The 14,309-nt window shown below is 45.7% G+C and overlaps 1 protein-coding gene across 2 annotated transcripts in view; it reads right to left on the bottom strand.

Moving 5' to 3' along the window:
* The window catches only part of acin1b (apoptotic chromatin condensation inducer 1b), a 28,567-nt gene extending 14,777 nt beyond the window's left edge, over positions 1-13,790 (bottom strand). For both annotated transcript variants that reach the window (XM_080791967.1, XM_080791968.1), the window contains exons 1-7: positions 13,640-13,790; positions 11,289-11,354; positions 10,448-10,559; positions 8,369-8,424; positions 6,121-7,989; positions 5,732-5,808; positions 120-243 (exon numbers count right to left, since the gene is read on the bottom strand). In XM_080791967.1, coding sequence (XP_080648093.1) covers positions 120-243; positions 5,732-5,808; positions 6,121-7,989; positions 8,369-8,424; positions 10,448-10,559; positions 11,289-11,354; positions 13,640-13,774 — 2,439 coding nt within the window. In that variant the 5' untranslated portion in view covers positions 13,775-13,790. The remainder of the gene's footprint in view (positions 1-119; positions 244-5,731; positions 5,809-6,120; positions 7,990-8,368; positions 8,425-10,447; positions 10,560-11,288; positions 11,355-13,639) is intronic.
* Between the last annotated feature and the right edge of the window lie 519 nt (positions 13,791-14,309).

Below are 14,309 nucleotides of genomic sequence, written 5' to 3'. Positions count from 1 at the left end.
TAGAAGTGACTGTTAGCGACACAGAGTGCAACCGAAAGTTAACTTGCCCCCATGCAGTTAGAAGCCCCCCCCCCCCCCCCCCCCCCCCAGTGTGCACCCACCCCCCTCAACAGCCGTACCTCCTCCAGACGACCCTCACTGTTCTCTGGCTCCGCCTCGGAGGCCGGTTGCTGGATCATGGATCCCTCCGAATCGGGGTCCGCCGCCTCGGTCACCGCCGCTGCACTGGGCTCCGTCACCTCCCTGGAGGACAAGACACCAAGACAAAAAAATAAAATAAAATAAATTATGACCTTTAAAGAGCCGTTGTGTATATATATATATACCCTGCTTCCAAAAGCTAATCACATTCTGAAAGACACCGTTATGGTAGAACACTGCCCCTGGGATCTTCACCGAGGTAACACACACACACATACACACACAGTCAGGGTGGGGGTTACAGTAGTAGACGGAGACAAAGCACACGCGGGTACAGAAGACACAGGAAACGTAGTGAGAGGGTGGCAGACTATGGGTGCTTGAGAGGCCAATGATCTGGGTCAACGGCAGCTATAAATAACTCACCAGTCAACTGACACCGATGGGGTCACAAATACTCCTCAAACTAATTCATAGAGACTTCAAACACACAGACTGGGCTGCCGACTCTCGCAAGAACCACATACGAAACATAATGCTCGTAAAATAAGTCACTTACAACTTAACAAGTATATGACTGGTGGCTGCTATCGTGAAGTCTGTAAAAACCAACCCTACCTGAGATGATCCTCTTTTTTATTATGTTCGTAACAGAAACTACATAAAACCCTCACCTGTTCTGTATAGGTCATCAACTGCATTCCTCTGACACAACACACACAGCCTCTGGTAATGTTTGTTGTGACTTCACGTAGAGGACGAGTTGTAACACAAGTCCAACCATGACTCAAGAACTGTACACTGGGGGGAAAAACCTGCAGTTCAATGGGTTTCTCTGAAGACTCGTGGCACATAATAATCCACGTGGCATATTATAATCTTCATTCTTTTGTACCAGGTTACCGTATCTGTGTGTGTGTGTGTGTGTGTGTGTGTGTGTGTGTGTGTGTGTGTGTGTGTGTGTGTGTGTGGGTGGGCGGGGGGGGGGTTGGGGGGTTAAAGTCTATGGTCACACCTGCAGCATTCTCTCGAGATAGGCTGTTGACTCGCGGCAAATTCAAAGCGAAAAGGTAAGTTTTTACTAATGGGTTCTCAGATTGCAACCTGCAGTGACTGCTGGAGGAGACGGATGTTTATTCATCCAACATTCAGTTTCTATTTACCCCTGACTGAGCAGCTGCACATCACTGTCTGATAGGCTCTTTGAATGTATTTTTCTCAAAGCCTGTATCTGCTTATGCTTAACAAACAAAAAGGGGGGAAAAAAGTTGAATGAAAAGAACCATAGCAACACCCAGGCCCAGCCGATCATTGATCAATTTGTTAAGCCTGTACGGCCGTTTGGCATTTCAAAGACAGAAACCTGCTTCCGTTTCACCTTTTTTTGCTTCACTTACAGATTCAATAGATTCTATATACACCGGTAGATGCTTCAGTTTCAATCTTTATCAGATTCTATACATCTTCTCAAATTTCTATACAGTCACAAAATTATGTAACACCACGCACTCAAGGCAGGTGAAATAAACGGGGCCACACTATCCATTATGACCGTCTACTACCATCATCCCCGCTGCTCGACGTTCCTCTAAAATCCATAGTGACGTGTAAAATGGAAGTGTCAGAAGTTAACGCTCATTGGTCAGCTTTTTCCAATCGTACATTGTTTTTAAACGGTGAGCCTGAGGCTATTTAGGCTATAATGTAAAGAAGATGAACCAAAAGCTCATTATTACTAATCAGAAATGAAATGTTGAATATTGCCAAGGTACAGTGGACGAGGAGAAGTATGAATGCCGGTGTCCTTTGGGAGATTATGTCACAGCAATGACAGCATTAAGGACCAACCGTATTCAGTGTCTGGAGCACTACCAGATGTCAGCTTTAAACATCAGCCAGATCATTGACCCCCCCCCCCGCAAAAAAAGACTGTTTTACAACTGCGGAATTACACCTTCATTTAATATTCAATAAGAAAAGGCATTCTGTTCATAGACCGCATTGTGGCAAATAAAAAAATATATTTGGGGATTCATGAGAGGGGAAATACGTTTGTTTAATTCATTGATAAATGCTCATCGTCGTCATGCCATGAAATCTAAGCCCATTATTTATTTATGAAAACTGCCCCAAGTGCAGATCCAAATGGGTTTAAGGAAGGGAGACCCCTGCATTTTTTTCCCCCTAATCCTTCCCCGTCCCTCCCAACAAAGGACACCGCGGTGGCACACCCGGTGTCCACATGGGCAAGCATGCCATGGGTTTGCAATCAGACTACGGTGATCTCATGAAGCGCCGGTCATTTATATACACCGAATGAATGAGGGAGGAGGCGAGCTAGCATGGGTGCTTTCTCTCTACCGATAAAGTATAGCAGCACTAGCAACAACCCCGACGCCGCTCTCGCTAACGTTTTAGCTCACTATCTTACCCGTTTTTGTTGCCTTCAGACAGCATAATGCCGGGCTAGATTCCCAGGCAAATAACGCCCTGTCGTTATATTCTATTCCGGCCAGACGCGGGGTGAAATCGGGGACGCGAGAGAAAAAAATCCGGCTGCGGCTTCTGGGGGCTTGAGCACTGCGTCGTTTATCAGAGATGCAATGCATGCATGACGGCCATGTTGGCTAGCGAGCTAGCGAGTGAATGAGTGGGGAAATTAATACGAAAAGGACAGGAGCGTGAGCAAGTGAGGGAGGGCAAGGACCCAGTTCATTCTCCACTGTAGAGAGAGAAAGGAGAGAGAGAGAGCAGGCCACACCGGTTGGGCTGTCGTATTGAACGCCTGACAAGAAATGATAAGGCTTCCTATAATATTAGGACTAGAGTAATTGACAAAACAAACACACACACACTCAGACTAATAACTCATAACTGTAATGTAATAACTTAAGTGTTTGCATTTCAGAATAGTTTTCTTTCATTACTTTCTTGTTATTCCTAACTAAATCAACTTTGTACATTGTAATAATATGTGAGCAATGATAATCAGTAGCCAATTCAATTAACTGAAAAAGCATGTTATTTAACTCCACAGTTCATGTGATATAACAATGACATGCATCAGATCATCCAGCTTTCTCTACAACTCGGGCAAAGGTCCTTTTAAATGCTTTATTTGAAACTCTTTGTGCTCCCTTGTATTTCAGAAAAATCAACAAAACAATGCTTCAAAATATACGATGAAAACCGCCAGGGTTTAGATGCAATTTGCAACTCTAGATTTTTTTTAAAGAATGGGACGAATCTAGAGTTGCAATACCCTTCATTGACTCCCCATTCATCCAAGTGTTGGAGTTTGGAAGCACTCGTTTTTATTAACGTGTCACACTGCTGCCTCTTGCATTATAGATGCAAATTTGGTGGTAAAGGTGGTACACAGGGTCAGTGACTTCGACGAGTGCTTCCAAACTCCCAACACTTAGAAAAAGAATCACCTGCACAGAATTTCTTGACAGAAAGTAGCTCATAACATGTCTACGGTGGATATTTATGAAACAAAAGCTCGGCAGATTGAAAGAGGATAATTCAAGCTTGGCCTAGAGCTGCAATGTTGGTGAGTTTAACATTGTTTAATACAAGCAGATCGCAAACGCAGTGGATGAATGGGGAGCCAATGGAGGGTATTGCAACTCTAGGGGCGACGTTCCTCTGCCCACCTTTTGACTATCGCCTCTTCGCCTGCTATCGCCACTTCGCCAGTAGTTGCAGGGTCCCATAGACAAATAACGCACTTCCAGAAAATGTGGCTGTCTCCTGCTGTTAAAACGCACTGTGACCCTAACTGGTCCTGATGACCGGATTGGTGCCTTGCATGGTTTCATCCGCCATCACGGTGTGTCAACGTAATGCACATTGTAAAAGCGCTTTGGATTGAAAGGCACTGTATAAAATGCACCATTTAAAAACAAACAGCTCATCTATGACGGGGTGTAGACTGGAGCACATATTATGTTTATATTTACATATTGGGAGCCTGTGGTTCCGAACGTGTAAGCTCGTAAAACAAGCTGTAAACATGGTGTATTTATACCACGTACACAGCTAGAAATGTAACATAAATTGCAGGGAGGAACAGGGGAAGAGTCGTTCTCACGGTGGGTACAGTACGTAATACTAGCGTGAGAGGACACTATAAAATAATGTGTATGCAGGAACAAACCAGAAGCAAATATCCATCTGCAGGTTGCATAACTTGCATTGTAGTTGGACGCTTCTCCATTCATGAAATAAATACATTTAACACAGCAGTTACATCGGGTTGTGTGTCTCACACACACGCACGCATGGAGGCACACATGCAGGAAGGCAGGCAGGCACATACGCAAGCACGCACACACGCACAAACATACCAGGTACAGTTGGAATAAAGGTTGACAGAGTGTCTCTGTGCGACTAAACAAACAACCATATGTCAATTAATTAATGGAGAGAGTTAGTACACACTTTGTCCACTGTGTCTGTCACCAGAAACAGACAAATCTCGCAGACAAATCTTGTCAAAACTCTTCTGAGGTTGATGCAAACAAACAGCAAGGCTCTGTGTTAAAAAACACCATTCCAGCAGTGACTGGGCAGGCTCAGAGCCGAGACCAGAGCGATGCACCTCATATTAAACAGTTAATAATGCAAACATAGCTTTTATGAAGCATATTTGATAGATGAACAGTTAGTTAATAGAACTAACATCTCTTATGTAAGCACCATCATGACGCACTGTCATGATTTAATGTCAACTTCAGACAAAGTTCATATTTACAATATGAAAACCATGCTCTTGTGATTTAACAACGTACAGTATACACTTATTAATGATCTCATGCTGGCTAAAGTAGCACTGTGGTAAAGAGAAAATACGTTAGCACACAGCTGTAGCTCCAATAACAACTTTACTGTACAATAATCAGGCAGACAACGTTCCAGCCATGGCCGACGTCTCTTCTCTTTACTGTTATTTATTTTATCTTGCTCTCTACTACTGGATTCACGACATAGCTCTTTGATACAGTAGCGCCGTTGTGCTCATAACTGTAGTCCTACACACAGTCTGCAGTGTGATGGATTGTCGCTTTGTCGTCAATTAAAATGAGTACAGCCGTCATATGTAGTTCTCTTGATTGATTGATTGATTGATTGATTGATTGCAAATAGTACAGCAGTAACGATAACACAAAGAGCCCAAAGGTGTGTATTCAATTCATTAATGGATTCATTGCTTTTAAATGCTCAAAAAGATTCCTCTGTTGCACTTCACTATGTAATGTGCTCCTAGCCTCTGAATCAGCACTGAAATGTTTGCGTTTTTTAGCCTCCTATCTGGTCAGTGGTCATAGAGACCAATTGTTTTTAATAAACGAATTGTCGAATATTCACATTCCAATCCTGAATCTGATTCAACCAGAGTCGGGCACAGCCCTAGTATAGCGATGTGTTCACAGTTCCATGCTCTGAAAACAATGCAGGCGTCTTAATAGGTAATGTGCGGTCTTACTGCCGAAAGATGCGAGCATTTCATGTGTGAAAGGTGTTTGAGAGAAGAACGCCGAAAGGCAGGTTTGTAATTAAGGATATTTCAGTGCTTGTCACTGACCTTTTGGTGGGGTGACTGCTCTTCTTATCTGGTTTCTTCCGCTTTTCATCCTCCGCCTCCTTTCCTTGGTGGGCCATCTGCAAGATCAGAAGTTGAACATAATGAAAACCAACAACACAAATTAACAAAGAGCTGCAGTTAAAAAAAGATGATATGATTTCGACATGACAGGCAATGTTGGGTTATTGAGGAGGGACACGGCAACAGAGGGGGTTGTACTTTAGTTGTAAAATGGATTGAGTTCACTGTGAAATTTATTGTAAAGCAGCAAAATGAATAACAACATCCAGGTAGCTTTAGCCGGTAAGTTAGTGGAATCTTGCAAGTATGCTGTATGTAACACCAGTGTGTGTGAATGACTGATATCTACCGTAGCCCAAATCACTAACCTTCTGTTGCTTGGCAGCGCGGGAGTTATCCCGGGACGAGGAAGATGAGCGTGATGAGTGTGACGAAGAGTCAGACTCGGAACCAGAATCGGACTCGGAGCCTGAATCCTGCGTCTTGGTCTTGGTCTTGGTCACCGCCACCGCCACTGCCACTGGCGCTTGCTCCGTCCTGGGGAGAGAAACCATGGACTGTGCTGCGGTGTCGGAGAACACGCGTGACTTCTTGGCTGCGGGAGGCTCAGCGGTGGAGGTCAAGCTGGGGGGTGGAGGAGATGAAAGAGGATGTTCCCCCCCGACCTGAAGCATCGTCAGCCTCTTGGGGGGCTGGGGGAAGGGAACGGAGTCTTCGGAACCAGACCGCCCCCTCTTCCACGGAGGCAGTCGGCTCTCCTTGTCCTCCGCCTCCTGTCTTTTCTGCTCTTTTTCCCGGTCTTCCTCTAGCCTTTTCTGCTCTCTCTTACGCTCATCTTCCAGGCGTTTGTTCTCCATCTCCCTCTCCTCTTCCAGGCGTTTTCTCTCCCTCTCTCTCTTCTCCTCCGCCCGTCTTCTCTCCATCTCTCTCTCCTCTTCCAGGCGGTTTCTCTCCATCTCTCTCTGATTCTCTTCCAGGCGTTTCTTCTCCTTTTCTCTCTCCGCCTCCAGGTGTTTCTTCTCCTTTTCCGCCTCCTCTTCCAACCGCTGCCTCTCCCTCTCCTCCTGTCGTTTCTTCTCTCTTTCTCTCTCCTCCTCCTCCTCCTGCTGCTGCTTCTGCCTTCGTTCTTCCTCCCTCACTTCCCTCAGCTGCTTCTCTCTCTCCTCCCTCGCTCTCTTCTGCTGCTGGCGCTCTCTCTCCATCCTTTGCAGCGGGGTGTCGCTGGAATCGGCGCTCCTGGCGGAGCCGGAAGCGGCCTGTCCGGAGTGTGACGACATGTCCACGGCCCCCCCGGTGTGCTCCGCCGTCGTCGCGGAGGAGAACGACCCCTCGGACTCCATCTTGCGGACGAGCAGGGTGAGGGGCCCCGGCCTGCGCTCCTGCTGTGGCTCCGGGCTGCTGGAGCGGGAGCTGGAGTCGTCGGAGGACGAGGAGTCCTGCTGTCTCTGCGCGGCGGAAGGACGAGGCCGGGACGCGGCGCCGCCTTCCGCCTCGGGCTCGCCCACGTCCGGGGGACTCTGCTTGGGGGTGTCGGGGAGCGGGAAGGAGAGCTCGGGAGGCGGGGACGGCGGAGGGGTGGGGTGGCGCAGCTGCATGGGGGGCTGGTGGACCTGCGGCGGTGGCGGGATGTGCTGCGGCAGCTGGAGCTTGCGACGGGAGCGGGACGCCGCCGCGGCCGCCGGCGGGACGCTGGGGGACGGCTGCTGCTGCGGGAAGGGCCGCGGGAGGGCCTTGCCGCCCCTCCGCGACACCCCCCATTCCTCGTCTTCGTCGCTGTCGTCCTCGTCGTCTTCGTCGTCGTCGTCGCTGTCCTCCTGCGCGGCGGCACGGCCTCCGAGTCCCGGCCCCCCCGCCGACCTGCTGAGGTGGAGGACGGAGTGGGCGGAGCTGGGCGGCTCGGCCGGCGCGGTGCCTTCCTTCTCCTGGGCCGCCCGGGGCGCGAAGGGAGGCAGCCCCTGTCGCTCCATCTGGCCCACGACGCGCACGGACAGCGACGCGATGGCCCGGGGCGGCGAGGGCGTGGACTTGTCCTCGTGCCCCAGGCGGAGGGAGGGCCGCTGCAGCCAGGCTCCGGGGACATTGGGGGCCTCCTGGTGGTGGTGCAGGACGGAGCCCACGGGGCCCATGTCAGGCCTTCGCCCCATCATGCCCTGATGCCCCATCAGCAGGCCTCCTCCTCCTTCGACCTCCGCCCTGGCCAGCGCCGGTGGCTGGGCGGCGGACACAGGACGATGCAGCTGCAGAGTGGGCAAACGAAGGCGGAGTTAGTTTGAAAGAGAAAATGTTCCACACAGGATCCCGGCTTACGCTAATCTTTTTACATTTTATCGCCATTATCCATTGTGTGAATTGTTATTATTTATTAAAACATTTGTGAACGAAAAGGAATCCGTCATCATCAGATGCGTCATATTTTAAGTATTATGTGTATTATGTGATTTGGACATGCCACCTGGAAAACTGTTTTCAAATCTCAAGATTTTTCTTTTTCAACTTAGAAGCAAGTTGTAGATCGGCTTTTTCCGCGATGTATTGTACTACAATGCACCCACAGTACATGGAGCTTGAGTAGTACTTCCTATCATTGTTTCCTGTGAGGACGTGTGTGTGTCTGACCTTGTCACTGTTGTCTTCTGTGTGGTCGCTGTCCTCCTCTGCCGCTCCAGGGCTCTCTGTCGGGGAGAGGAACAGGGGAATAGGTTCAAAGTTCAAAGGTTGGACGCACAGCAAGGTCAGTCGTGCAACTGTGGCATCCAAACAAAGGCTGCTTTACAACTGAACAAAGATGTTGCAGTAGGACTGAATTGAGAAATATGGAAAGAATCAATCAATCAAATATATTTTTTTATAAATTATATCAATATTGCGAATATAATAAATATATATATATTGTTTTAAGACTGATGTTCTCCTCAGCACAGTGTTTGCACTCATTTGCACCCAATCTGGTGCATCAGAATTAGCATGGTTTCATCATCATGGGAGAACACACAAGTCCCCCAAGCAGGGATCGAACCGGGTATGTCAGTAACTTGGTATAGGTGATCAGTGCTCTTACTGGTTGAGCCACCCTGATGACCTATGTTCTCATCACACCAGTCTTCATTGTATGCATAAACTATGCATCAGACAGGACCCATGTCCTTTTGTGATGCAGCACAACATGCTAATAGCCCTTCATTTACATACAAACATGTGACCAATGTGAATCACACAAGTCCATTGTGGGGGAGAGAGAAACTAATCATGAAAGACTGATCTTTGTATCTGGGTTAGGGTAGAGCAGACGCAAGACGTAGAGCAGGTCGTCCAATGATCCATGGGTCGGCGGTTCAAATCCCGGCTCCTCCTGTCTACATGTCAAAGTGTCCTTGGGCAAGACACTGAACCCCAAATTGCTCCCGATGTGCTGGTTGGTACCTTGCATGGTTTGCGCTGCAATCGGTGTGTGAATGGGTGAATGTAATGCACAAAATCTATGTAAAGCGCCTTGGATAAAGGCGCTATATAAATTTACGATTTACCAACCTACTGTACTGGTCTGGGGCAGATTAATATGTCATTGTCCACAGACATCAATCTAAAAATATGTTGTGCCTTTTTTATTAAAATGTTTAAAAGATATTCAAAATATTTCGATTTATTCTCAATGTGTTTTTTTAAATAACAGATGTACACAACCTCACAATGTGTTGCTGTGAGCTTGTAGATCAGCTATTTTTATTTGTGCTTGTTTTCATAGACCTGTGGCCACTTGTTTCTCTTGCAAAAATGGCAACACAGCAAGAGAAAGAGGAAGTTATGCACACACAAACGCAAAGACTTATGGGCCGAGAGCAGAATGGGGGATGTCATATGCGGAAGCTGTCAAGAAAGTGGAAGGATGCAGTAAAGATTAGTTAGTTAGTTAGTTAGTTAGTTAACTAAGCAGTAAAGAGAGTGGGGCCGAAAGAAGGGAGCAGGTGGAAAAGGGGTTATGTACACGCAAATGACATCTGTATGGACAAAACAAAATTCCTAGCCTTTATAGCGATGGTAATAAACTGTGCGGTGGAAATAAAGAGGAAGTCGGAGAGGATCAAAATGGTACCGGAAGCAGCAAAAAGATTTTTAAATGTCGATGACGTCACTGGGGTTAGATCTGGATAGTGTGCAGAGGGAGGAATTCACGGTGACTGCAGACTCGAGGGTCTGAGTAACTGAATGGACTGAATGGACTATAAGGGAATGGGATCACTGGGTGGACACTGGGTTTGATTTTAAGCCACAGATAAGTGTACTGTGAAAGATACCAGTAGGTGGCGGCAATGTACAATTTTGTTTGCCAACCGCCAATAAACCCCATTAGAAGAAGAAGAAGACTGAAAAGGTGAATAGTTGAAAATGTAAGATAGTCATCCCTCTAACTTGCAATGCAACACAGCTCTGTTTTACACAGTCATTTTATATATTCCCATTTATATGTCATTGTACATACCGGTACATTGTATTGTTCTCTCATAAAAACAGTGTGTGTGTGTGTGTGTGTGTGTGTGTGTGTGTGTGTGTGTGTGTGTGTGTGTGTGTGTGTGTGTGTGTGTGTGTGTGTGTGTGCATGTTCGTTCGCTCGTGCGTGACACAGAGAAAGACCATTGTTCACATGGCTTATAGTATGTTCATTCTTTGTTACTTCAGTTGGTATGTGAGCATGCATACCATCGGCCTCAGAGGACTGCTGCGCTTCTCTTTCCATTCGTTGACAGAGCAGCTCCTGCTGCTTGGCCAGGTACTGCTTTATAAAGCTGTTCTGACTCATCTCCTCCCCTATCTAAAACACAGAAACACAACATCATTGATCATTGTTAATTTAAACAACATGCTAAAATAAGAAAACATAAAAAAAGCGCTTTTTAACCAAGGCGCTTTACATTCGCCCAGTCACACACCGATGGCGGAGGAAACCATGCAAGGCACCAACCTGCTCATCGGAAAGGGGTTCAGAGTCTTGCTCAAGGACACTTTGATGCTAACTCTGGGGGAGCCCGGGTTCAAACTGGGAACCTTGTGGTATACCATCCGGCCACTCTACCCCTGAGTCAACACCTGCCCATAATATCATCCTTAATTAAAGCAGTTAACTACCCTAGTCCCTTGCTCCTTCCTCTGCACATTTTACTTGTATAGTGTGTAAATTCGACAATGCTGCAGAACCCGAAAAGCCCCCAAAACAACGCAAATTATTCGTTTATAAATGCTGGTGTAGTCTTTCACTCAGAAAACGTGTATATATTTATACATGACTACATTCAAAATTCTGAATACATCTTGCCAAGAGATATACACACACACACACACACACACACACACACACACACACACACACACACACACACACACACACACACACACACACACACACACACACACACACACACACACACACACACACACACACACACACACACACACACACACACACACACACACACACACACACACACACACACAGAGGAGGTTGACTTATAACATAATTTTGACCATAATATTATTTTCTTACCTGTGAGTTGGGCTGCAGCCCAATTTGGGAGGAGGAGGATTTCTGTAGGCTCTCCAACATCAGAGCCTGCAAGGAAAACTATTAGTTTAATTCACTTGCAAGGAAGGAAAACGATACTAATGCACATCCCAGTTTCTGTGTGGAATGTCCGCACACAGTATAATTCTGCTCCCCGTCCTTATTATTTCAACCCAGAAGCTTTGTCATTGGTGGAAAAAACACGGTCGAAATGACTAACCAATCACATAGTAAGTAGACAGGCAAATCGACCAATGGCAAAGCTTCTAGGAAAATCTTTGATTGCAGATTGCGGCCTCTAGATGTGTCACAGAGACTATTTTTTGGGGGAGGGTTATTCCCATTGCTGGCTATACCAAAAATATTATAAAAATAAAAAGGTAATTCAAATGTTGCCATTATTGCTTATAGTATAGTATAGCTTTAAGTAGCATGTGTGACGTGTCAAACTAGGAGGTTTTCATGATTCTGAAATCGGAATCCATTCCAAGCATTAGTTTTGCACAAACCTTTTTGCACAAACAGTTTTGCAGTTTTGCTGAAAACGGCCATAGCCGTCGTCACAAATGTGATGAGGTCAGCACATTTTGGGCACATTTGGGCAAGTGGTTATAGCAGTTTTTCACATGATTCATATGAACAGTCGCGTGTCACATGTCTACCCCCTGTCCCTTGGTTCCCTGTGCCTCTATACTCTGCTAATGACTAATAATCTGAATGAAGCAAAAAAATTATCACACCCGTGTGAAGTGAGGGGCGCTAATATATTAAAGTCTAACTCATGTTGATTAGGTGATGTAATGGTGATGTAGAACAAACGGTGCCAACACAAACATTAAACGCCATTAACAATAAAGAGACAATATGACGTAATGAGGCACATTATGACGTACAAAACAAACATTGAACTAAAGACAAACATTAAACCTGTATATAGGCCCTTAAAAACAGATATAAAGCTTAAAAGAAAAAATATAGTTAATCAATGTAGCTATTAATGGAGGTAATAGGGATTTAACCCAGGGAGTTTGGACCAAATGGAATAGCTGGTTAGAATAAATGTTGGTCATACACAGAGTTCATACCACCATAGAGTTATAGGGTTCATTCATAGTACTAATCCAAAAAGTAGGCCTACTGTTGATAAGGAAACGGACAATATGTGTGTTTGCATTTATATGTAGGCTATTATAGGCTATCATGTGATTCCATATGTGTTGAACATCAAAAATCACATCATAAATGTTAGTATTATGACAAAGCTGTTTGTGAACAATTACCAAAATATATTTTTCAAACGAAAAGAAAAAGAATAGCAGGTGTAACACGGGCCATGTGTTTTAAACGCATGCAATAAAAGGAAATTCTGTACTTGCAACGAAGCATTCGGTGTTGGATGAATAATATGAATAATAATTGTATGAGATATTGATTGTGAATTCCTGGATACAAATATTACGTTACGTATAGGCTAGTGGTTGGTTGGTAGCTCAGCCAGTTAGTGCAAGTTGGTGCAACAGAGTTTGCAACTCTGAGCTCAGTTTCCTGTCTCTCTGTTATACCTCTAGCCTACTTTAAAATAAAAAATTGCCAAATCAAATCTGTAAAACAACAAAAAAATATTAAATATGTTATCCTTATCTTCAATAACTTTGTATTATTTAGCACGTATGTTACGAACTGAAACTGCTGTATATAATAAACAAAACTAAATATTATATATATACAAAAATATGAAAATAAAAATCCAGGGATAGAAAACAACACAATGTGCCAAAAAAAAACAGTCTCCCGCTCTCGTAAAGGCTGTGTTTACATTAGATGGCGCGTCCCCGGCGCCCTGTGTCGTTCTCTCCACTGTGTAGACTATCACACATGAAGCGCGGGCCCGGCGAAACGTACAGTACAGTGAGTACAGTACAGAGTGCGTGCGTACTGGCTCGCTCTCATCCGTGTGCACTCACTCCACTAAAGGCCTAGACTTGACAGGTGCACAGTACACACACACACACACTTCCAACTGTGTGCAACAACATGGTGCGTGCGGGAGTAGTAGTTTCCAGTTAAGTTGTAATTAGACGGGGTTTTTATTTTTTTATTAATGTAATAATTGCGTAGTCTGGCGGACAAAGTGTACGTTTGTATTGTACGCGCAACGCGTGCAAGTGTATTTATTTATATTTTTTAGTTATTTTGTTCCCGCTTCTGAATGCATAACACCGTTATAACGTTACGGCCTCTAACATTAACCCCATATCTGTCCGCCTGCTGCTGCTGCTGCTCAACTTGGCCAGACTCGGAATTTGACGCGCAAAACACGCGCAAAAACTTACCCCTTTCAGTCGCTTTATGAGCGCATTTTTCTGCCCGCTCTTCGAAAGGTTTCTTTGCTCCAAAGCGGCCTTCAGGTCCGCGACCCGGAGAGATTGTAAAGGTTTTCCATCCAGCGTAATATCTTCATCCGCCATTTTGCCTCCCCTCTTCGCTGTCTAAACCCTGGTCTAAACTCCCCAACAAGCGTCGCTACGGCTTCTCCGACGTCACAGTTCGGCAATCTCCGGAAGAGCTCGGCTTCTCGCCGAAGCACAATGTGTACGTTACGAGAGCGGTTCTCAAAGTGGGGTCCGGGAACCCCCAGGGGTCCTTGAGGGAGTTCCAGCAGGTCCCCAGCTAAATGATAGGTTTGGAACCAAATTGACCCTGATGGGTCTGTAACTCTGAGTGTACAAACGGTTTGTACACTCTCACATTAACATTGATTTTGCAATATAAATGGGAGTCCCAGAGATAGAAATGCCATGAAATGGGGGTCCATAGAGTAATGCATGTTAAACAGAGGGTCCTTGAAATTAGACCGGTTGAGAATCAATGCTATAGAGCTGTAAACATCATCTCTCTCTCCCTGGCATCTCTTCAAATGGGGGTCCGTGGGGCTAATTCGTGTCAATTTTGGAGTCCTTGACATGAAAAAGTTTGGGAATGCAGGGGGCATTACGACCATGC

Source organism: Protomyctophum bolini, assembly GCF_963924005.1.
Source record: "Protomyctophum bolini genome assembly, chromosome: 20".
Taxonomy (NCBI): domain Eukaryota; kingdom Metazoa; phylum Chordata; class Actinopteri; order Myctophiformes; family Myctophidae; genus Protomyctophum; species Protomyctophum bolini.
Note: the sequence above shows the minus strand (reverse complement) of the source record. Positions and strands in the feature narration are given on the sequence as shown.